The 25515-nt window shown below is 37.4% G+C and overlaps 1 protein-coding gene across 8 annotated transcripts in view; it reads right to left on the minus strand.

Moving 5' to 3' along the window:
* The window catches only part of MPDZ (multiple PDZ domain crumbs cell polarity complex component), a 91081-nt gene that overhangs the window by 14617 nt on the left and 50949 nt on the right, over positions 1–25515 (minus strand). For 5 of the 8 annotated variants that reach the window (XM_057374522.1, XM_057374526.1, XM_057374521.1 and 2 more), the window contains 12 exons: positions 23765–23806; positions 19223–19327; positions 18356–18448; positions 17688–17865; positions 15499–15609; positions 8039–8201; positions 7233–7429; positions 2488–2579; positions 2129–2219; positions 1712–1792; positions 1058–1150; positions 892–966 (listed from right to left, as the gene is read on the minus strand). In XM_057374522.1, the coding sequence (XP_057230505.1) occupies positions 892–966; positions 1058–1150; positions 1712–1792; positions 2129–2219; positions 2488–2579; positions 7233–7429; positions 8039–8201; positions 15499–15609; positions 17688–17865; positions 18356–18448; positions 19223–19327; positions 23765–23806 (1321 nt within the window). The remainder of the gene's footprint in view (positions 1–891; positions 967–1057; positions 1151–1711; positions 1793–2128; positions 2220–2487; positions 2580–7232; positions 7430–8038; positions 8202–15498; positions 15610–17687; positions 17866–18355; positions 18449–19222; positions 19328–23764; positions 23807–25515) is intronic. The other 3 variants (XM_057374524.1, XM_057374525.1, XM_057374527.1) reach the window with 3 other exon arrangements.

Genomic DNA, 25515 nt, shown 5'->3' on the forward strand with positions numbered 1-25515 from the left:
TTGCCATCTTACAGAAAAGACACCAAGTCGTCTTGAGACTTTACATTTCAGAAGAGCCATTTTCAGAAATTACTTGCTAAATCTCTGCTCTTCCATAGCCTACCTACACTACCTCCTTACAGGCAACTTTACTATCTCTTACTTATTTACAGCCTCAGAGACAGTAGTATATCAACAAGTAAGATTGATGCTCTCCTAATTGGCCTTAAACAAACAGAAAGTAATCTATTCATGCCTAAAGAACCACTTTTCTAGGCAGCAATGCAGGTGCTAGACAAAAGGCCTCCTTGATTTACTAAAGAACCCAAACTGAGTTTGCAGAGCAAGAAGCTAGAAATAAATCTTCTTAGTTTAGAAATGGAGATACTTTTCTCCAAAGGGTTGAAATACTATGATTGCAATATAATGAGGCTGTTACTACAGATTGTTCCCATGGATAAGAAGAGTTCATGACTTGATTTACCACTGATACAACTCACTCATGTAAATTTATGCATATTAATTATACTGTTCTACTGGTTCTAATACGTTTAATGTGGACTAAATATGCAGAATCATAATTGAGCAATAGTTCATGGCTTTTATTGCACTGCTAAGTGTCTCTCAGCCATCAGGTCTGAACCACAGGGAAAATAAAACCACTTTCAAAGCTCAGATAGGAAGATTCATGTAGTGCATTAATATAAAATAACAGTTGAGCTGTAAAATTGTGCTTTAGCTTATTTTGCAGTAATTTCCTTACCCAGACAGTGCCTGCAGATCTTTGATTTTTTAGCCAGCTTTGAAAATTAAGTACGAGTAYAGTCATGAAAACCTCACTAGTTTAAGACACAATCACCTCCTACATTAAGCAGTACGCTTTCTGCAACATTCGTGACACTTCCAAAGCACCTTTTCTACAGGGTATCCCACAACGATTTCATCATCCACTGCCAAAATCTGATCTCCAACTTTGATACGTCCATCCTGGAAAAACACAGAATAAAAATGATTAGCTATGGATTCTACTCCAAAAAATACTATTCATTCCCTAACAGGATTTTAAACATTCTCACACCTTTGCAGCCGCACCATGATCTGTTAAGCTTTTAATTACTACTCCATTGGTTGTGTCTTCTTCACTAATGGCAATTCCAAAGCCTCCTTGATCCTGGGGCAAACAGAAAAATGCAAATGGTTAAGCATTGTGATATCAAAATATTAGAATATTGTCACTAAAGGCTAATGAAGCCTGCTGACATATCAAAAGTTTGGGGTTTCACAGGGCACCAATATATTTGTTTTAAACTAATCTATTTCTGGAATAGATTCTGCCAATCTACAAGCAATATACTGATTACCAAGATAAATCTGAAAACTTTATAAATTCAAACCCACTCCTTTGAAACACACAAGGTAAATTGTGATTTACTTGTTACTTTGAACAATTAGGGAACTGATTTTACCTGAGGAACTACCAGTACATCGTTATCAAATTCTGCAAATAGAACAAGAGAACACTCCTTCTAGAGACAAAAGCATTGGCAAATCAAAAATATTCTGTGAGGAAAACTTTGGGGTCCACTCATAAGCCGGRAGAGAAGATCTCTAGAAATTTCTTTTCTGACTTCTAGTAACTAAGACATAGTTTGTTTGCTGTAAAAGAGCCATTACAAAAATGAATGGCTACTAAACAAAATTGTGACATTTAAATTCACTTTTCAGCACATACCTTAGGAAGTTCCACATACTGAATGTTTTTACATGAAGTCAAGTCAGAAAATGCACTCGGGTTTGCAACACTGATATCAATCTAAGAGAAAAATAAAATGCAACTGTAAGCAACTATATCCAACATTTTGCATCAAAACAAAGTAGCACACAAACATTTAAACTGAGTTTTCTCATTTTCCAGACTAATTTAAACTTCTAAAACCTTAATGATGGCAATGTTAGATTTACTTCATAGTATAAAAGAATATAAAACAAAATTGAGCAAAGCTGTACTAAATTTAGCAATTTGACTAAAATCTCACTCCTTTATTTTATTGTTTCTCTTTTACTGTATTTCCTAAGCAGACAGGATCCTTCTCCATCCAGGATAATGTTAGTATTTTGGTCAAATAAGAAAAATAAATATTTACTTTACCTCTTGATGCTGAAGCATCCCTGAAGTACATGGTGGAGCCTCTATTGACTTTGCAGGGCAAACAGCCATCTGATTTACTGCATCTTTATTTCTGCAATATATTCAGTTAAAGAACTTAGTAAGAAAGTAATAGCCCCATATTTCTYAGGACATGTTTAAGTCTGGTTCTTTACATTACTTTATTTCTGGCACTCACAATGCAAATATCAAAACAAAAAACTCCTGAACATATTCAACAACTAGTAAGATTGTGTGCAAAAGCACAACTGTGTTACTAAAATTAAAAATAGAAAATACTGCATGAAACTTGAACACATTGAAAAACAACACTTTTATCCAAACCTTTAATCAGAACTCACCTGATAAAGATTACTTTAACTTTAGATGGGGCACATTTGATTATTGAGGAAGCATTCTGATGAGTCCTTCCATAAAGGATTTGGCCATTTATCTAGGTAGGAAAGGTAGCAATTATTTGTCAAATCATTTTCATTCTTTATACTTAAAGTTAATTTTTAAGCCTGTAAAAAATCCGTATTACTGGTTAAACAGCAACTGTATSAACATAAGAGTATTTTATGTCCTGCTTTCACTCCCTTCTTCCAGTAAAAATATTCACAACAGTTTGACTTCAGACTGACACAGTGCTAAGAATCKCATTCTCTGAGTTGCACTGGGATGACTTCACACATCATCTATTTTAACTTGCCACTGACCATCTCATGACTGAGGACKTGATTAAGCAGGGCCATGGGAAATTCTAACCATAACAAAGAAATTAATTGCTTATATCCTGCAATCAGATTGCTATTTGTTGAATCTCAGGCACTCCAAATCCCTGAGCCAGACACTTTATACACAGAAGTCTGAACACTGGCACATTTAGCAGAGTTTTTAACTAGATTTGGTGAGGAAATGGGAAGGGGATATACTTCTGTGTGTTAGAGAGGAACCAGAAAATACCAACACTTTAGGAAGCAGAAGAAAAACATCTGAAAATCATCCCAAATGAACTGAAGAGTGGCTGGAGTCCACCACAGGCCACCTGATCAAGGAGAGCCTGCTGACAAGATTTCTTGCTCCAGATACAGAAACCATTGTGCTCGCAGGCTCTCATCCTGATGGGGGATCCCARCCACCTGGATGTCTGCTGGGAAAGTGGTACAGCTGACTGCAAGCAATCCAGGAGACCCTGGAGTGCATTGAGGACAACTTCCAGGTCCCGATATTAACAGGGAGGTGGTGTTACTGGACCTGGTGTTCACCCCAGTGCGGATGAACTCATCAGACAGATCAAGACTGGAGACAGTCTGGGCTGTAGGGACCATGCCCTGGCTAAACTACTGATCTCAAGGAACATGGGCTTGAAAAAGAGCAAAGCTGAAACCAACCCTGTTCTTTAGGATAATGAACTTTCAGCTGCTTAAAGAATTAGTGGATGAGATTCCCTCAGAAACTGTCCTTAAGGACACAGGCTCTCACCAGAGCTGGCAGCTTTTTGAGCATACTCCATCCCCAAGTGCAAGAAATCAAGCAAGGCAAGATGGAAACCAGCATGGCTGAACAAGGATCTGCTCCTCAAACTGAGGAAATAAGAAGGAAATGCACAGCTAGTGGAACTAGAAACTGATGATCTGTGAAGGATATGGTTTAGATGTGTAGGAATGGGACCAGGAAAGCTAAGGCACAGCCAGAAAGGGCTTTGGCAAGGTATGTGAAGAGTTATAAGAAGGAACTCTAAAAGGGGTCAAAATAAAAGAAAGGCCAAGGAGAGTGTATGTCCCTGAAAAATGAGAGGGGACAGCTGGTAGCAATGGATATGGAGAAGGGTGTGGAACTCAGAAGTTCTTCACCTCAGTCTTCAATCAAGTTTGAAACCACTTGATGAAACTGAATAAGCACAAAACAATGGGGCTTGATAATCTGGACTCCATGGTCCTGAGGAAGCTGCCTAATGTAGTTGCCAAGGCACTTTTCATCATACGTAAGAAGTTATGGAGGTCAGGTAAAGTCCCCAGTGACTGGAAAAAGGAATACATCACTCTAATTTCTTAGAAGTGGAGAAAGGCAACCACAGATCATTGAGCCCCATCTCTGTACCTGGGAACATCATGGAGCAGATCCTCATGGAAGCAGTGTTAAGGCACATAAAAGACAAGGAGGTTATCTGAGACAGCATGGCTTCACAGAGGGTAAAATATACCTGAGCAACCTGGTGTCCTCCTCTGACAGAGTGACAACAGTGGCAGGTAAGGGAAGACCGTTATCTATTTAAACCCGTATAAGGCATTCAACAAAGTGCCACATAATCTCCTTATCTTCAAATTAGAGAGACAGATTTGAAGAGTGGACTACTTAGTGGATAAGGAACAGGCTGGGTSGAGGCAGTCATAAGAGTAGTGGTCAATGGCTCTGTGTTCAGGTGGAGACTAGTGATAAGTCAGGGCTCTGTCTTGGGACCGGTGCCCTCTAGTATCTTTATCAATGAAATAGATGAAAGGATCGAGTGCACCCTCAGCAGGTTKGCAGACGACACGAAGATGAGTACTGCACTTGACACAACAATAAGGATGGRGGGATTTGGACACACTTGTCAAGTGGGCCCATGAGAATCTCATAAGGYATAAAAAGTTCAATTACAAGGTCCTGCAGCTGGGTTGGGGCAATCCAAGACAAGAGTACACACTGGAAACAGAAGTCATCAAGATCAGCCCTGTAGAGGACTTGGGAATTCTTGTGAATGGAAATCTGGACATGATCTAACAGTGTGTGATTAGAGCCCAGAAGGTCAATGAGATCCTGTGCTGAACCCAAAGAGGGGTAACCAGAAAGTCAAGGGAGGGGATTCTCCCCYTCTACTCTGCCTGCATGAGACACTACATTAMGTACTACATCCAGCTGTGAGTTCTCAGGACAATAAAGATATGGATGTGTCAGAGCAGCTCCACAGGAAGACCATGAAGACAACCAGAGGGCTAGAGCACCTCTCCAGTGAAAACAGTCTGAGAGAGCTGTGGTTATTTAGCCTGGAAAAGAGGCAGGTCTGGGGAGACCAAAGGCTCATTGCAGCCTTCCAGTACTTAAAGAGAACTTCCAAGAAAGAGGAAGAGTAACCTTTTATGTGGAGTGATAAGGATATGACAAGGGGCAATGGTTTTAAACTGACAGAGGGACATTTTAGATTAGATGTCAGGAAAAACATCTTTATTCCGATGATAGAGCAGTACTGGAACAGGCTGCCCAGAGAAGCTGTGGACGCTCCATCCCTGGAAGTGTTCAAGGCCATATTGAATGAGACATGAACAACTTGATCTGATGGTTGGCAACCCAGCCCACTACGGRAGATTTGGAGTAGATGATCCTTAAGGTCCCTTCCAACCCAACCCATTCTATGATCCCACATTTACTATCTGAAGATATGACATAGCAACCTTTTTTTCCATTTGGCAGAGCAGACTCGCTATGAAGCACCTATGATTCAGATAGGAGAGGARCTGGGAGCTGTCAGTGTGAACTTGCAGAGAAAGGTGATTGTTTACTTCCATTTGATTAGTTGTACTTTTTCTCAAAAGCAGAAACCCATGGTGCAGAAGTCCACTCAAGAAAACAGAAATGATTGAAAAAGGGCAATTTGGACCTACACTAAGGGAAAGGAATACAATGCACACAAGTGGCATCAATAGAAGCAGAGACACAGCAAACAGTGAATAACAGATGCAAGACAGTGAGCTCAGAGCTGAACAAAACAGCAACCAGTTTCTACACAGGGTGTACCCACCAGAAATGGTCACACAGATACTGAGCCCTGTCATTTACACTGGAGCTGGCAATCCAAATGAGGCACTCTCTGCAGTGTTTGCCACAGGCTTGTGAAAAATACATGGTCAAGCTGCCAAGTGGGGGGATGGGCCATGGCCCTCAATAGCTACTTGGGAATACACAGAGCAAGCTCAGATGTCTCCTCTCAGAAGAGGTTGAGAGAATATTTCAGCATTAGTCTGCAAGTTTACAGTAAGCAAGACAATTGCATGACAGCATATTCAGGCAGATGTGTTTCAATATGTTTCAGAATATTCTACCTCTTCAACATCAGGATTTTAAAAACAGATTTTTCAAGAGAACTGTCTCACAACACTGGAGTCTGCAACAAAGTTCCCTCCATGAAACTTTGTCCATAGTGCCCCAAATTCCTTAATTTCTTTTCTAGTCTGCAACTTCTGGCCTATATAGCTTATTCTCTCAATGTCTTCCATTCCCTCTCTGTACCATTTCCCCAGTACATCCTCAAACACCTCCCCAGTACATCCTCAAACACCTCCACATATATCTTTGAAGTCACACAATGCATTTTTCTGAGGGTAATGTTGCCTACTGCTGCCAGAACCAATGGGAAAAGCTATAGTAGGGAATAAACCTGCAAGCATCATTGACTGGGCTGTGGTAATACAGAAATATATCTAATGATCATGTATGTATTGGAAATGTCAATTATATATTAAATGGTTCAGTCACTTAGCTCCACTAGAAAACAGCACCCAAACGTGTCATGAGTTAGATGTCCATAATAAAAATATTTCCTGTTTCCCCAATTTAATTTTCACATTCTGTGTTACACAAAATAAAAAAATTCTACCATTATCACACTTCTAGTAAAGAGAGAAGTAACAGAAAGTCTGGAGTACTCCACAGATGGATGGACTAGAGGACTTCAATATTATTCATGGCCTGCAACTTGCTGCCTTTCCACAGGCCTCCATAACTCAGAAACTGCTGTCATCCCACATTTTCATTCAACACTCCTTTACTTAGAATTGCAAAATCTTCTGAGTTGAAAGGGACCCACAAGGATCAAAGAGTCCAACACTTGAGTGAAAGGCACATACAACCCACAACTTGGTGCTATTAGCACCAAGCTCTACTATAACCAGGAAAAAAAATGCTGCAACTATATGGCATACATCACAAGAAAAATCTTATAGCATGCCGATATCAACCTGGATAAATCTAGAATTTTAAAGTCCACTGAAAAACACATATATTTCATAAAGAATCTGGTATTTGAAGTCTGTACATTCAGGTTTTAGTATAAATTGCAAAAACTCACCTCTAGCAACTCATCTGCAATCTGTAACCTGCCATCTTTTCCAGCTGCTCCATTTGGATCAATTCCCACTATAAAGACACTCATCCTGGATCGGTCTTTGTTACCAGCAAGACTAAGTCCCAGACCTGTCCTTCCTTTTTCCAGCTCAATCATGTGTAGCTCCCCTGGTAGATTTCCATAGCGCTGCATGATCTTTTCTAAATGTAAAAGTGTGAGTAGCAGAGGTTAGATTTACGTTAGAAAGTTTCACAAGTCACCTAGAGAGTCAAGATCAGTACTCAGTAGGTACTGATCTTGATCTTGATTTGGCAGAAACCCAAAATTGATGACAAAATTTTCCGTATAAACCACATTTTCTTTTAAGCTAAACCTTAGGTGATTTATAATATTTCTAGTTTCTTGTTTTTCTTATAACTTCAGAAAATATTATAAATTTTCTTAAAAAGAGACTTTTCATACACAAAAGAAAAAATCTTCTCTCCAGTAACACATTCAGGTAACAAAAGCTATCACAGAAATCACTGCCATCAGTTACCTGGAGTACAATGTAATTCTTCAAGTAGTCTTACACTGAATTTGAACCATGGAGGAAAAAAAGATTGCAGTGMAATGAAGAAAAAGAAATGAGTTTTATATTTTACCAAGTGCATCTGACCAAGCACAGCTAAAACAGCAATGCTTAACACCCAAACCATGGCACACATGAGAAAGAAGCAGTTCAAACTGGATGCTCCCACCCCCATGTCATATACAGTGCTATTTGAACACTTGAGTACTTYAAATATTACCACAAAGGAAAAACTTACTCCAGCTGTAACCGAACTCATCCTCCTTCTCCACATCTTCTGGGTCTCTGATAGCAGATGACTGTGCAACATCACTGTTCATTCCTGAAAATGCTGAAGGAGGAGGCAGAGGCAAGTTACAAAGTAAAGTCTTTTCTGGTTCTACATCGGACTGACCAAACACCTGTGGAGAATGAGAAAAATACAGTGGCTAAGGAGATGCAGACTCTCTGTAGGGCAAACTAGCATACAAAAATGTAAAAATGGCAATGACTATAGCATCAAAGTTTAAATACCAAGCAGCTGAAACTCTAAATTAATAACAATGCACAGAAAGGCAGAAAGAGATCAAAGACAGAAATGAAMACCAGGCAAGTTAAGAGATAACATCACTCCAAAATACATTTGGAAGCAAACAACTCACAGTAAAAGCCCAATTCAGCAAAGTTTTATGTGCCACTTTATGTTTCAGAAAAAGCCTCTTATGAAGACTCAAGTGCTTTTGTTTTAATGCCAGATTTATAAAAGAACTATACCTGATTTTATTTTTAAAAGTATAAAAAAAAAATGTAATTTCTTCCCATCACATGCTTTGGAAGCCAAATACAAGCAAAGAGAAAGGAAATAAAAACCTGTGTGCTTTCAAAAATACCTCCAGGAAAAAAGTATAACTGGCATATTAACTGRAAGGAAAGTTAAAAAACAAAATTAAACAGATGATAATGGAAGAAATCCATAATGACTGGACTKTTTCAGTCTCATTTACTAGTTTCCTACAAACTGCACAGAGGAGATGAAATGAAGCAGGATACAGATCACAAAAGACAATTACTTTTTGTCTTGATGTGTTCTGTTCACAGAAGTATAAACACACAACTACTGCAATATAATGCTTAAATCTTGCAAGCTTTCATCAAAGACAGTTTCCTTGAGGAATATGGAATCCCTCTGATCAGGGATTTCACTACGTTAAATTGGGATAATTTTGCCTTGCTTAGAGTAGACATGTAAACAAGAAATTTTTGTCTGAATGTCATCATTCTGAAGCTTATGCAAGACTATGACACTTGGCAGATCAGCTACTGAAGTAAACAATAAAAACCAAGTATTTTTCCAACACTTGAATGTTCAAGTGTGTTGTCCTAGCCTCACAGCTCTGTTCTCATAATTTCAGTTTTCACTATCTCCCTTAGTAAATCTGAACACAGTATCTCAGATGGTGTCTTTAGTTGCCAAAAATACTCAGGTAATTTCTTCATCAGAGGCAACAGTGGAATTAATAACACCATACACCTTGGAARACTTTAGTGGTTTTAAAATTGCAAGTGTCAAGAAACCTAGGAACTTACAAATTTAGTAATTTTGAAATTGAAGAAAGATCCCATRTCTAAACAAAAATTGTTTCTCTTCACTCAGTAGCTCCAAAGATTTTAAGAAATTGCAAATGCCCTATTTCAGTTCTCTCATTCTGCTTCTGCTTGAAGATTTTCCTTTCATTTAGGAACTTGYTCCAGGAACTTACCTAAGAAGTCACTAAATGTTGGAAGTGTGGGAAGTTTTAATGTGACTTAATGCATGTGTGTGTTATTATGACTTCTTGTATCATTAGTCACATTGCTCCATGCTTCAAATCTAAGATAATGTCATCCTCCTAAGATGATACCGAACATCTCTAAACTGAAGCAACACAATTCTAAAAAAGACATTGTAACCCATCAGGATCAGAGAAGCACTGAAACACTACCCAGTAACATTCAAAATGATTTTTCACTATCAAAAATGCAGGTATCCATCAAAAAGAAAAGTTGGTAACACATCTCCACATCAAGGAGGCACAAAAGGGAGGATAGTTCTAGAAATGCTTTTTTTTGGAGTTCTTCCTGGAGTTCTACTAAAGCTAAATAATATCCTGAAAAAATGAGCAAACAGTGTTGTTGTGGGTTGACCCTGCCTGGAGGCCAGGTGTCCACCAGAGCTGCTCTATCACTCCCTTTTTCAGCTGAATGGGAGAAAAAAACATGATGGAGTCATCCCACAGCCTCTCCAACTACCACAGTCTTGCAACACAAAGAGAATACAAGTATGAGATCAATCCAGATCAGCAAAACTTATTCTCCATATTTAAAAAAAAACCCAAACTACTTTAGAGATACTCTTTATAAGTGACAATATCCAAAACCAGCAAAATTAAAGAAAACATGATCAAAAAAGGAACAAAATATTTGTGCCAGGGACCTCTGGAAGATGTGYAAGGTGTGGATGTATGGCTACATCGTGACAGGTCAGCACTTACTAACTGCAGCCACCATATTATTGACAAAAACAAAAATGCTTCTTTCTTTACCTTTGTACACACTTAACAACATAACATAATCTGAACATTTCTAATGTTTAAGGAAATGCTGACATGAGAGCAAAAGCAAGGCTTCTTTACAGGAGGGTAAATATTGTGCTATGATGCCATTTGGGTGGAGTGGAACACGTCCTGCCTCCAGAACTGAGTCTGACACTCTTGAAACAACCAGAAGCAGAAGCTGGTCCACACAGTTTACATACACATAAGACTTTTGCTCCCTGAATCGGGCAACACACAAAAAACCTAAAACGCTTTAACTCATGAAATACTTTCAGTGTACCACACCACAGTATTTCATTTGAGACGCAAAGCATCCAACACCTGCTGAACCCATTCAGCTGCCAGGGTCATTCTGATCGCAGCCAAGCATGTATTTGAAAATGGCAACAAGTCTGGAACTTGAAAAAATGAAGGCACAGGTGGAAGAAGAAGCAGTACACCAGAAAGTATCACAGGCCATGTGCAAACGTACAGCACACATACAGTAGGACCAACTGGTGGGAATTAAGACAAACCTTGAATGGTGTGGGAGCAAAAGGGTTAGTTGGGGAACAACGGAAGGTAACCCTAATTGGATTCGATACCTCCTACAGTAACAGAAAACAGCAATCCACATGTTACAGCACCTTTGGCAACACACAGTACTATTAACCAATAACTCATTTTCAATTATGGATTCATTTTACTAATTGCAGCAGTTTTATTAACTCCATTTATAAAGTGACAGAAGTATTTAAGGGGTTACTAAGGACCCTGATTCATCAAAGTTTCTCACTGTACATGAACCTGAGCTCAGAAAAGGACAGAGATGATAAAAGACCATTCTTATATCAATGCTAAAAAGAGATTATGCAGAAACTGCAGGATCATCTGATTTTCTTTTAAAATATGTGCAATTCAATCTGTTTTTCAGAAATGGTTTTGAAAATATTGAAAATAAAAGTTGTCATTTATGGTAAACATCTACTCCCTTTTCTTAGAGCTGTAACAAACATGGAAAGAGATTTCAAAACAYACATGCAATTATCCACCACATATCATATCATAAGTGTTTGTTGCACATTCAATATATTTGACAACATGGRAAAAAAGACAAAGGGCACAATCACTTCCAAGACATAAAACCAGCTAGAAATCATTTTATTAAATCAGAAATGCATGCACATTAGGATTAAGCTCCTTTTATTATTGTGTTAGAGGTCAACTCTGTTCCCATTGTGAACAACATGCAGTAAGTAAGCACTAGCAACAAATAAAAACCAAAACAACAAAAAAATCAACTAACTTTTTTTGTATTTCCAAAGATGTCAGCATCCTATTCATGGTGCATTAAAAGAATTTTCAAGAGGCAGAGGGAAAACATTTTCATGAAGTATCATAAAAAAAAAGCTGCCAGTAGTTTTTTTTCCATGCAAAAATAAAAGAGAGATATCAAAGCTGGGAAGCTGTAACCACAGCAGATCAGAAAGAAGTRCATAGCAACAAAACACCTTACACTGATGAAAGAGTTACACTGAGTGGGCATCTAWCATATACCACAGGGACTGATCTTATAACTGAAAACCTACTCCTTTGGTAGCTCTGAATAGATCAGATTAGTGGTTATGATTAATGGAGCTACTATTTTTGTACTCCTCCATAACTTTTCTAAGTATATGCATGCCTGTGTCATTTAAATTCACTGCATAGAATTCTAAAGTTCATCAGCATAGCATTTAACCCAAACTGGTGTAAAGGAATTTAAATGCAGAGAGACAGTAATTGGAAAGAAGCACACACGAGATGTTTGGTGAGTGAAAAGTAGAGTGTGTCATCATCCAACCTTAGCATTGTTGAACTGAGAAGAATCAGCAAATGGATTAGTGCTGCTGAAGACAGCTGGCCTACACAAAACACTGTTCTGCGGCAAAAGCAGGGAAGGGTTCTAAAAGGAAAGCATAATAGAAACTAAGAAAAAAAAATTAAATGAACCCTTTTCACTCATGAAGCAAAACATGCATTCAGTTGTTTGGTCTAAACAAACAAGGTCCACTTTCTGCACTTTGCAACAGATGTGTGAAGGTGAGCAAAACTGTGTTTGCCCTGTATTTCTGTTAGCATAGACGAAAAGCACTGATCTTCACACCTGTTCTCAACCACTAAGTACATCAAGTGCAGAACYGTACGGCATTTATGTGCTGTGATATTTGCACTGTTTTGTCCAAACATCTCAGCAGATGGCAAACTCTTACACATTAATTAATTGAAAAAATTGTAGATTTCTGGGCTAGCATGAACATAATTATTTTTAATAATGCAGTAGGTTTAGTTTTATTTTGAAAACCACAGATTAATTCTCAAGAATTGATTTAACTTCTGTGGTAACACACTGACTTTATTTTGCAAAAGAGAGGGCTCAGTAATATTAGGCATCTCTAAGCAGATTTCATWTCTAATAATAACTTTTACTGAACACTTTGTATACATGCATATGCATCTATAATTGCCTGAATTTACAGTTTATTGAAACTAAATACTCTAGTATTCCTTTGAAGCAAGGTACTTACTAATTATTATATAATAGAAAAAGAGTTTATACATTTAGACCAAATAAAAGGATGTAATCTGACCATTTATATTCCTAATGCAGTTTTTGTACTGTATTCCATTTTGCAATCAGAATCTGCCTAATAAGGAAGAAATGCCTCTGATTTCAAATATGTTGGAAATACATAGTGTATACTTMGAAGTAATTTCTACACCAGGTGCATCCATCTAGCAGTTACCTGTAAGTCTTAGGGCTGCAAGTTTAACACCATTGGAAAATAGTATGGACAGGAATGTGAAAACTTTCCAGGATCATTTATATCAAGAGTAATTTAACCTAGATGCATGATGCTGTTTAAAAATTTTCTTCAAGCATTTGATTTTAAATGGTCCTGAAAATAGTAAACACATCCTTGAACGTTTATTTTCAAATTCCATGTTGTTAAAAATTAATGCAATTTGGTAAGACAACATGTATCTTGGCTCTACAGTATCTTCAGCAGGGAGAACGTAATGCCATGAATGACCAAGGTATCCTCACTGTCAAGTCACTCAAAGTCAACAAGCTGTTTCCCTAGGATACAACAAGATTTTCTGCACATGTGATTAACATTTGATTTTGATTTTTACGAAGACAAGTTTGTGAAAAGTTATTTGTTGCTGTAATCATCCTATTATACTTAGAGAATTACATTTGTCATCCATATAGAATTTTAAAATGCATCTTGCTGAAATTAATTTAATAGGCAATTAAAATAAGCATCATAAACATTCAAAATATCAACAACAAAATAAACCTAGTAAAACAGGAAACATTTKATCAGCTACAGTAATTCAAAATCTTGTCTTTTTTATTTTCCCATGATSGTGTAGCTCCTAAAATATTAGCCTGAATACTACTCCATGCAACAGCATTGTATTAATATGGACTYTCTACTGTGCTAAGATATGGAGTATTTCAGTTTTCCTCAACAGTTCTTTTTAACACACTTTCTTGGGCATTCTTGGACAAAAAAAGCAAAGGCTAAAATCAGAATTTTCTCTTAAGGAAGGGTATTTTCTCTTTTTTTTTTTTAATTTTAATTTTTTTTTTTAATTCAAATCAATGCCTAAATTAACAAGGTTTTTTTCTTTTGGTTTTTATCCTTTTTTCAACTAACTTCTGTTCAGAATTTTATCGATGTGTCCAGGATGCTAATGTATCAGAAACCAGCTAGCATTTCATATGCCATAATGCTGTAACACTGCTATGGGACCATAATCACAGTGATATATTATTTTTTATTCAGAAATACACAGAGCRGTATCAGTATGAAACACATACTAGATGGGTAAGTGCTTACTAGCAAAACTACCACTACCTTTTCACAGGCTACTTTTATTAGGCCTATTCTGGAGTACACCCAGGATTCTCTTGAACTACTAGGCCTGAATTAAAAATAACCAAAAGGGAAGACACAGACTTCTTAGCTATCTGTCACTTAAAACTGGCTGYGTGATTAAATGCATAGTGGTATCATAATATATACAGTTACTGTGTGCAGGCAGCTAGCTATTTGGGTGACAGGACATGAATGAAAGCAGGAAATTCCCTTTTAAGATCTTATTAGAAAGTAAATATGCATGTTTTAAAAGATAGAAATAATAAATATAATGCCATTTATGAATATCACAACATAATGTATGGGTACAGGAAGTGTATTTGCAATGTTTCTGCTTACAGAGAAACAAGAATTTGTTAGTACAGTCAAGAAATAACCAACAAGCTTAATTTGAAAATAGAAAATAAGGAACTACAATCAAAAATAGTAAAGCAGCATTCTCTAAATGAAAGTTGTGATAAAGTAATATCATCACTCCCATCCCAAACTGGCCTAAACATTCAGTAGTGGCAATTCTGTTCACATCACAGCAAATGCAAAAGCCTTACTTTAGTAGCTTCAGTATCAATAACAAACATTCAATAGAGCTTTTTCATGCAACTTTACCTTAGATGACTGACGATAAAATGGGTTAGTAGTTTTCTGCCCACAGGGAGCAGAAGCTGAAGGAGGACTATAAAGAGACTCTGGCTGGGGAACAAGAGTTATGAGACAACTAGTAAATAAACATGCAGCTTACACAGACTCTACAAAGAGGAAGTTTAGTTTCTAGTGATGCAAGCAACTTATATTAAAGCTCAGTAGCTTTTGTCTGCAATGTCCATGCAGCTTAGTGACGGAAAACTTCCGTGTACTTCTAGGTCCTTTGATTAATGTCCAAAGAATATTTTAACAGGTGCTGTATTTCTGCATGCGCTCCTCAGACACGCTGTCAATCTCTAAGAGCTGGTTTTACTTAGACTCCTACTCTGCCCCCCAACAAATTATCTTTCTTGAGGCTTTTCAAAATAGTTTGAGGACGGCGTGCTGGAGGGTAATTCCAAATCCAAATCGATTTCACTCTAAATGGAAATAATACTTAAATCAAATCTTTGTTCCTAAAATAGTTGAGATGGCACTTTCAGGATTAATTATCCCATACCCAAACACCACCATCTTGAACATTTGTTTCATCCATTGCTATGTATTATATCTCTTTCCACATTCTTTATGCTTACCCTTGGTCTGCTTATAATGCTCTGTACCATAAAGACTACAGGATTGCCTGCCTTCCGTATGGCTTCCACAGCTTGTTCGTGGCTGGCATCTCTGAGGTCAATTCCATCCACCTGTAATTGGAAGGCCTCATCTTAGCACTGCAAGATGCTACAAGTATCATGAGTCAGTTTTGAGTTTTGGTTAGGAAACTTTGACTAAAATCTAAGCCCAAACCTCTGCTTCTAGTGGAAACCTTTCTATTGACTTGGCCTAAGGTCCCTCACACACGTTTGACATTTCCAAGAGTACTGAAAGGAGATTAAATAAATATTCTGTCATTTCTCTGTTTTTAAAAACGGGTTTTTCCACATGTTTAGTTCAGGCTCTGCAAGTTTTCCCACAGGCAATGTAATGGAAGAAATGCGATAATCTGAAGAGAGTAGTAGTGTTTACCAAATAATGCTTCCTGCAAATCCCATCTCAAGAAAAACCTATCACCCAGGATTTCATGAGATTTACAAACTGAAACTTGTTAGGTGCTGAAAAGTCTTTCACCGTGGGGTATTATGCCATTACAGTGTAMTTTTATCTTTTCTCTTCTCTCCCTTTTTTTTTTTTTTTTTAAAGCAAGATAAGATCAATTTCTGCTACTAGACACTTTCTTCAGAAGTTAATTTTGTAGGTTAGAGCTGAAAAGCTTTTTATCTTCTAGAAGAACACATTCACAAAGGATAGCTAAGGACAAATTTGTGCCTGGTGACTTTTGTTCACATCTCTATATACACAGGTGTGTAAAATTTGTCCTGTTATCCAGATAAGAACAATGTTAATGTGAGGTTAGCATCAGTAAAGTATTCTCACAATGACCACAATAAAAGCTAGAAGCTAACACAGAAAGGTTATTTGTTAGTGGCAATTCTAGCACACAAAGTTATATGAAGAGGATTACCCTTACACCTTTTGAAATGTCTAACTCTACCTTAAACATAACCATCCAATACAAGTAAGAGAGCACAAAAACAACCTGAAATTCTAAAACTGTGAGGAACTCAACAATAATGCCCTCCAACTTCCCGTGTCAGAAAAACTGTATGTGTTACAGAGATAAAAACTTACATGTACTACAACTTGAGGAACTGAAATAGTCCATTCAGATACAGTCACATTAACACAACATTTTGATTTCACTCACCCATTCCAGCTTCTGCAAGCATAACCATCAGAGACAATTGCACTAATAAAAATCCAGTTATTCAGACRAAATGCATGTTTTTAACTCTGGGACCAGCAAGCAAAATTCTACCTCCCAACTTGTTAAATACTGAAACTATTCCATCTTGTAGAAAGTGCTACCTATACTAAGGTATTACTTCAAGATCCCTGATATGAATCTTGTAGCAAAGAACAAACTGCAGTTTCAGTATCACCATGTAAAGTCAGCCTGGTCTGAGCCAGAATCACCATCTCCATCTCTCTATTTGTGCTTCTTACTCTGATGGACAGTCAGCTAAGGACATCCAGCAGGGTTAAGTGGAGGCAGTTCCTAATAGCCTGACACTGAAGACAGGGCAATGTCTGACACTGACCCCAGGAAAGATCCTGTCATCCCAGGAAAAATCTATTCCCTTGAGTATGTTCATTCTTCAATACCTTTTAAGTGACAAAGCAGAAGTGGCTGCATGAGCAYAGAACTGGCTAGTGTAGAAGAGAAATGAAGATAAATCCTCCTCACAATACCACTGGCTACAGTGCACTCACACAAGGGTACAATGTTTGTGATGTTTTAAGTATCAAAACCAGACTTCTTCATGTCAGTAGGAAAAAAAGTGCCTCCTTTAACTCCTGCATAAGATGCACAAGAATTATGTGAATTAAGATTTAAGAGGGAAATATATATATTTTTTTTATTTCCATGATTTGCATTGGCTGTTTCAAATTCTACCCAACATGTAAACCTCAAATCTTTTAGTTCCACCAAACTTCAGCTTTTTCCTACACACGCTGGTTTTAAAACAGACAGGTCAAACTACCAGCTTTGTTGGAAATTCAATTTAACAAACAGCTGTCTGCACACAAACATCAGCAGATGGACTACAGTCTGTGTGGCTCAACYGGAGCAAATGCACAGCTCTCAGCCCAGAACCACACAGCCATCTCAGTGACTTCTGAGATGCTGGGGGAATTGCAGAAAAAGGCATTTAAATGGTACCTCTACAATCCGGTCTCCAGTCTTCAGTGTTCCATTTTTGCCAGCTGGGCTGTCTTCCAGGATGTGCTTGATAAAGATCCCTCTCATCACTTCACCATTACTCAGACGGCTCCCCATCCCTCGTCCACCAACAATGCTGATCCCCAATGATTTGCTAGGCTCTCTCCAGAGTTCGACTCTTTTGTGACAAAATAAAAAGACCAAAATAAACTAAAATCTGTTGCAATTATTACAATGCTGCATACTGAAGACACCTGGATTTGCACAAATATTRTAAAACATTCTGAAATAATTCCTCCTTGCAGAGTTTTGTCTTGCAGTAGATGTTATCTACTGAATGCCCAGAAATACTGTATTTGAGTCTAGTCAAATTTGGYCACTTTATTTTGGATTTTAATAAAAACTTTGAATCTTTCTTTTCATCTTTTCTTACTGGATTCCTGAGAGTCAACTTGGGATTAGTAAAGCTAAATTACTATAACAATCAAGACACTTCCAGATCACAGGGATTTAGCTCAATAGTAATAAGTGAAGCATTAATTACTCCTGCAACTCACAACATACATAAGTGCAGAAATTCTGTTGGTTTTTTACTCCTCTTAAAATATGTTTCAAAATTTTTGAATTTCAGATAATATTTCATAATTTGTAACTAGATCTGCACTTACTTTCGGGGCTGGTTCCAGTTACTGAAAGCTGCATTTTGAAGTTCACTTTCTTCTCCCTCTCCCTCTTCACGCTCTGGAAGCTCTGGGAGTTCCCTGATGATAAACAGGAACATGCGATTTATTTCTAAAGAATACACAGAATCTCTAGATTTTCGCTGAAAAACTTCATACATTTAGTCACCCTACCAGCATTAGAATTTGTACACTGGATTCATGTAAGGAACTTTTTTTCTGATGTCTGTTAGAATATGTATGGTGTTCAGGGATTCCCTGTCCACTTTTATTCTGCAATGAAGTTTATATCTACAACACAGGTTAAAAGAATGCAATTTGAAACTAGAACCAAATCAAAGCTAAAGGTAATGTACTATTTTCAAAGTAGAAGAAATTACAACAGCAASACTCAACAAAACTTACTGCTTTTGAAGATGAATTTTAAAAAATCAATTATGAATAATGTCAACATTTTGGACTGTACCACAATGAATTTTTGAAACTCAAGGACATTCTTTCCAGTTATCTTCTGGAAAAACCATTAATACCAAAGTCTTATCCTGGATGCACTTGAGTATTTGTGTCTATCCATAAACCAATTGCATGGTATTTAAGAGAAATTTAGGATGAGACAGAATTCAATTTCCTTTTTGGACAGATCTAGCAGCCTTGTGAAAATGTTTAAAAATTTGCCAGTCAAAGCAAAAACTGTATTCTTAACAGCTTTTTATTGTAGTGGCTGCTAGTCTGAAATATCATCATCCATCTTCATCTCTTCTAAAATAAAACTTCTCTTCCCAAAACATGTAAAGTATATGGAAAGACTTACATTTGAGAACTATCTGGGAGAAAACTCTAAGCCTTTTGACTCACCTGACAATATGTGACGGAAAAAGTTCTAGTGGCACAGCTCCCTCTGTCTGTTGTCCCAAACTGGCCCTGTACTCGTCTAAATTTTCTGCTGGCACATAGGTAATACTGCAATAAAATGGGACATGATTAAACTAGCATAAGGAATGCCAGTCCTCCCTTTGGTGAGTGTGAGGTAGGGGTCTGAGGAAGTCACTCACATTGACTTCAAAGCCACAGTGCTGGTATGTTGGGAATAAGAACTTACACAAATCCTTTGTGACTTTCCAACAAGTACACATTTATAGTCAAATTAGGTAGCTGAGCAGCACATGATTTTTTGTAATTAAAGCAATTAATGCTTGAATAGTGACAAGAACATAACAAGAGGCAAYCCAACTTCATTCAAAACAGAGAGTCCTCATGCAAAGACAGCTATTGAAGGGTCTGTGAGGTTTGAGGCACAAACAAACATTTTCAAACGTTTTGAAAACAAATGTTCAAACAAACATTTGAAAACRTTTCTCAAAGTTGGCCTGTAGGAGGTTTTGTGCTTTCCTAGGACGTTTTGTTTTKATTTTGAGTTTCTATCATTTTAATGAAGAATATTTCATGGTTTAGACACAGAAGTGTGTTACAGCACACCACCTATGCCACAGGGAGCAATCCCCTGCTCATCTCCTTCCTCCAGCCCTTCAGGCACTGCCAACCAGCTTGGGACAGTCAGACAGTCATGTTTCACCAGCCAAATGATGTGCACCATCCACTTGATGTTTGAACGCCAGAAAAAGACATGGCCCAATAGACTGGGGAGAGTGAAACATAGAGGGTAAAAGTTAATAAAGCTTGAAGAATATTTCTTTTAAAAACTTCCACCTGGAAGGCAAAAGGATACCATGCTATACACCATGATATAAAGAGGGCTACTTAGACAGCCCTCCTGTAAAGATGCTTTGTCTTCTTAAAAACATACAGTTGTTTATTTAGCAGCTTCAAGTATATCAAGAAGCAAGGCTGATGGAAAAAGGGCATTAAAAAACTGTCTTGCCATACATCACATTGTTAAAAGAAAAAATAACGTATTTCTCCAGGAAGAGATGGAGCTAAAAACMAAAAAAATGTCTTGACCACTTTCCACAAGAATGAGTAAACTGCAGAGAGGAGACTCTTTCAGGTCTGAGGCTTTCACCTGGAGCTATTCCTGACTGATGTCCTATTACACCCTGATTGCCACTGATTCCCCCTCTCAGTAGTTTTCTGCTTTTCTGATCAAGCATCAGAAAGACAATGAAAATAAACTTTTATACAACTACTGCTGTCAGTCGAAAACCCTCTTAACAAAAATTATTTAAAGGACCACCTTTATCTGTCATCTTTTATATCCATCTTTTATGTTCCCTACCTCCTCTCACATCTTCCATATATAGAAAAGTACAAAAAGAGTCATTACAGAGGCATCTAGGGTGTTGAAAAGAAAGAACTTCATAATTCTTTTAATGGAAATTTCTAAAACCATATTACCTAAATCCATATCCATTCTAAAATGTTTTTTATTACCAGTTTTACCTCTTCCTTAAATCTCCTCCCTGTTCTGCATTGGCCTTATTTCAAACACACAAGCGTTACTCCACTTGACACATTTTCCTCTTGGTGTGCTGAGAAGTTAACCTACACTGGGAAACAAATGCTCAGCACAAGGCCACTCACTCTTATCTACCTTTCCTGAGGGCTTTCTAGCACTGGGAAATGCTAGAGACATACAGCAGCTATTCTGTAAAGAACCAGCAGTGAAAAAGCAAAAAGCAAGAGAGAAGAGAATTTCTGAGAATCATGACTACTATTTCTTAGCCATCTTCAACTCCAAGTGTGTTGAACTACAGCAAAGTACTAGTATTATGCYCACCAAACTCCCAAGGGTCAAATGCTGATGCAGCAGCTTTACCCAGCAGGCCCATAAGAATACCTTGCCTCTACAAAAACTGTAAGATCTGCAAGTTACATTTCAGTGTAAGAAAACGTAACATTCATTCAGTTACATTAATCACTTATAAAAATAAGTAAGAAATAATGTAATTTTCCCTTGACAGAAGGATGCAGTGAGAAACCAGAACTGCAAACAAATGTTTCTTCTGGCTAGGAGAAGGCTTGGACAATATCCTTTATGCTAAGGTGAAGCCGGAAGGTATTGATCAAAGTGTGGAAAGGAGATTAGCACACTCGTACAAATGAAACAGTTTAACCCAGATTCAAACTGAATGTATACACCAGAGTGTGATCTCTGACAGTTTACTGTCCAGTGTCTTTCAACTCTTGTCCTTTTCTGCAAGGAGCACAAGGCAAACAATTATGCAGGGTGCCAAGGTCCAAGGGTAATAGYAGTCCTTATCCTTATACATCAGCACTTGAGATCAGCTAAGAGGGAGGCAAACCATACATACTCAAACTTCTGGGATACTACTATTTTTCATTATATGATTACAAAACTGATATTGTGCTGAAACATGAAAAATTTACGACTCAAAGGATGCTCTAAAAGAGCTTTAATGCTACCTAGAGCCATCTCCCAAAAGCTGCCTTATCTTCTCTTCCCGTGAACAGCACAGGGACGACAAAAAAAAAAAGACATTTGATTTATCATTTAAGAAAAATGCATCTAAAATTGAACAACTGAATTAGCTAATTGATTTCTGCAGATGGAATAAAATTTAGATAACCTCACTGAGAGCTGTTACATTTTAACTCTTTGGAAAAACACATTTTTCTATTCTAGTGCTTAACTACAGTTCTARGAGCCTAATTTCAAGCACTCAAAGGAACATTCAATACATTTTTAACTGTTCATTTTTATCTAATTTAGATTTCTGTAATGTTTCTGCTACTTCACACATATAAACCAGAATACGTTCATTTTGGGAAAAAAAAACCAAACAAAAAAAAMCCMAAAACCATAGAAAACAARAGCAAATTACATGGATCACACACATGAAGAGTTAGATTCTGCATGGAGGTCACCTTTGTATCTTGCTTACGATTTGCAAAGTCCAGTTAACTGCAAAGGTTTTCCTAACTGCTCTTATTACCTATATTACTGATGTGACTGCACTCCTACTCTCTGTTTTCCATATTATTATTGAAATTAAAACCTATATCTAAAAACCTCTCTCTACTGTAAACTACATTTTTACGAAACATGTACACCAGAAAGCAGTCTTTACTATGAGGCTTTCAACCTGCTCCTGCCCTCTGGGACGCTTGGCAAGGTCACAGTGTATTAAGGACCTTAGATTTACAAGAATTTCTTCCCTGTTTAGCACTCATGGGCAGACATCACACAGTCACCAAATCCACCACTTGCTGGACTGCTGCTGGAGCTCACTTGGAGGTCAGAGTGAGATCTGAAGACATTGAGCATCATCCTGAACTAAGAGTTTAGCCTGTGACTGGGATGATGATGGGCCCAGAACAAGAAGTGGTTTTGGCTGTTGAACCTTTGCTGTAAAACGGAAATTAAACCCCACCAAGGCACCTGAACAGTTCATCTGCAAAAYAGATTGGTAATTGCCTTAATATGGTTACAAGTAAGACAGTAAGAGAAACAAGAGCCAGAAAACAGAGATGAAGACACAGAAAACAGAAAACAACTAAATGACAGCTGCACTTCTGTGTTGCACTTCACTTGCACTTGTTCTCTTGCACTTCACTGCAAGAGAAATTAAAGTTCGACAATTTCAAAGGAAAGTCTATGCATGGTTTAACCATCTTCCTCTCTTTTGTAGCTATACACCTTGAAAGAAAAATGTTATGGGTTTCTTTCTTGAGAGATATCACCCCTTCTCCTACCCCGAGAGACATGCGCTAACAACTAAAGCAGTGACAATGGAAACACCAATGGTTTACAYATGAAAGTATCTTGTAAACACAACACTGCATGCAATACAGAGGAACATTTATCACATGCTTGACTGAACAGCCACACAAAACCTTGAAACACCAACAAATCAAATTAAAAAGTATGGAAAATGATCTGGACAAATTACTGCAATTAACATTTAAGGCTCAATTTGAACCTTTTCATACATGAAAGAAGTAAAACATAAGTGCCACAGAAAATATGACACTGAGATTAATCCAGATATCAGTACACTGTACTCATGCCAATTCTAGAAGTGAACCTTTTACACATACACACAACATGCACACGTGCTCCGAGCACATCTCAGGTGGCTGTCATAGATGAAATGTTTAAATATTAGCAATATTTTCTTTTAGAATACTGGTATTTTCATTCCAGAATTAAAAAGTATGCTACAATCTTAAAGTTTAGAGTGATATATAATACAATTATACACAAACAGCCATATATTTTTGAAATAAAAATATGTTTATGAATACACATGTGCAGCCACATGTGCATGCACACACAAACATACTTAAGGAGGGAGAGAATATGTACCTATATCTGGATATATCCCTGATATTACTACTGATGTCATAAAAGCATGGAATGATTTTACAAACAAGTTGCAACACAGAGCCATAATGAGTTTCTGAATCGCCAATACTCACACATAACACAGGGCCTGATCATCAGCAGGTGCTGGAGAAGATCTAGAATGTGAAGCATATGATGCAGCATCTTTTTACAATAGCGTTAATAGATATCAATGTCTCATGCTGAATGCAAGAGGCATACTTATGTATGTAAAAGTGTGAGCTGGTTTTTTTTTTTTTCTTCCTCTTCCCTTTTTTGTCCACCTCCACTTCATCTACATCTAACCCAGAAAACATCTGCTCTTTATTATTGTCTGTAGCAGTGATTATTAAGAGGCATGGAATTTGCAATCTCTCTTATTTCTTGATCATGAATTCAGCCCCCCACTTYAGTCAGGTGAATTCTAATTCAGTTTTATAATTATCTAACAGATGCTACAAGCAGCTGCTGCTGAGCACAAAGCACTGGCTATTATTACAGAAATACGAGAGCTCCTGGCAAGGTAGAATGAGAAGTGAAACAGAATGCTAGTTCTGTTACTAATTCTAGTAACGACACACATCTGGTTTTCTGCACACGAAGTGGAAAAAATTAAATATCCAATTCTGAAACTCAGATAACTGATTCTTGAACTATTCAAAATCAAATTTCCTTTACAGAATTAAACAATGCCTTTATGCAGCCGGTAAGAACAGCTTTGTGTTTTCTCTGCAGATACTGTTTGTCACTGAAATAYAGCTTTGGAAGTAAAATGCTTCTGCTTAATCACTTATTGCGGGGCATCCCACTAACCCAACAAAGCTCAGTCTAAAAGTTAAGGTGCAAGTTTTGCAGTAAGGGACTAAGAGGAATGATGCCTAGATGGGTCATATCTGAGCCGCTAGTATACCTTTGTTTTCCAAGGAAGACGCCAAAAAGATTCAACTGAAGTCTTTGAAATGCTGGCCCTCAAATCACAAATGCTCCAAGGCAATGCCTCACATTAGCTCTGAACTGACAAATATGGGGCATGTATCCTTCTCAGAAAACATGAAGAACCATCTTAAGATAAAGCTCCTCATGTCCAAATTCCTGATTTATGCACATATTTGTATCATAATATTTTTCTGGCATCCTGTACTTCTGCAATTTGAAAATTAAAAGTGAAGTTTCATAATGCTGAATAGTTTTATAGCAAAATTATGTTGTCCCAAAAACATTGTCATTTTTCTTGCATGATTTCCTTAGGAGCTACCAAAGGATTTGGTCCTTCTGTTTCTGAAGTGGAAAATAWGGCTCCCCTTTAAAACCTTGTCATAGGAATGCAAAAAAGAACATAAATATGAAAGAAAGGACAAAAATCTTGAGTAAGAGTAAGAATAGCAACTGCTCCTCTTTTGCAGTATCTTTCAGAAATGGTATGCCTTTTTCTCTGGAAAATCTGAATATCCATATCTAAGGCAAGATTTTAGTACTTCAAACATATCTGCAAAAGAATATGACTACAAAACGAAACTTTTAGCCACACAACATAAGATACAACAGCTATAAAAGGATACACACCAATAATGAACACACTTGTATTTTATCATGTATCTACAGCATTAAAAAAAGACTCCTCATAGAAGAAAGGTGCGGCAGCATTTGTCTCTAAGCAGRTATATACACACATGCACACATACAACCAACTTCAATCATGACAGCTGGAGTCATAGTTTGGAAGCCAACAGCAATGTAATTTAAGCAATGTCACTTAATCAACAATGACTCGCTTATATTCCTTACAGTATTGGCAATAATGTAATTCATTATATGAGTATATCCCCTGATTAAGCAGGCTTACATA

This window comes from Malurus melanocephalus, unplaced genomic scaffold (genome assembly GCF_030028575.1).
Source record: "Malurus melanocephalus ecotype Western Australia unplaced genomic scaffold, MMel_1.1 scaffold_227, whole genome shotgun sequence".
In the NCBI taxonomy this organism is placed as follows: Eukaryota; Metazoa; Chordata; class Aves; order Passeriformes; family Maluridae; genus Malurus; species Malurus melanocephalus.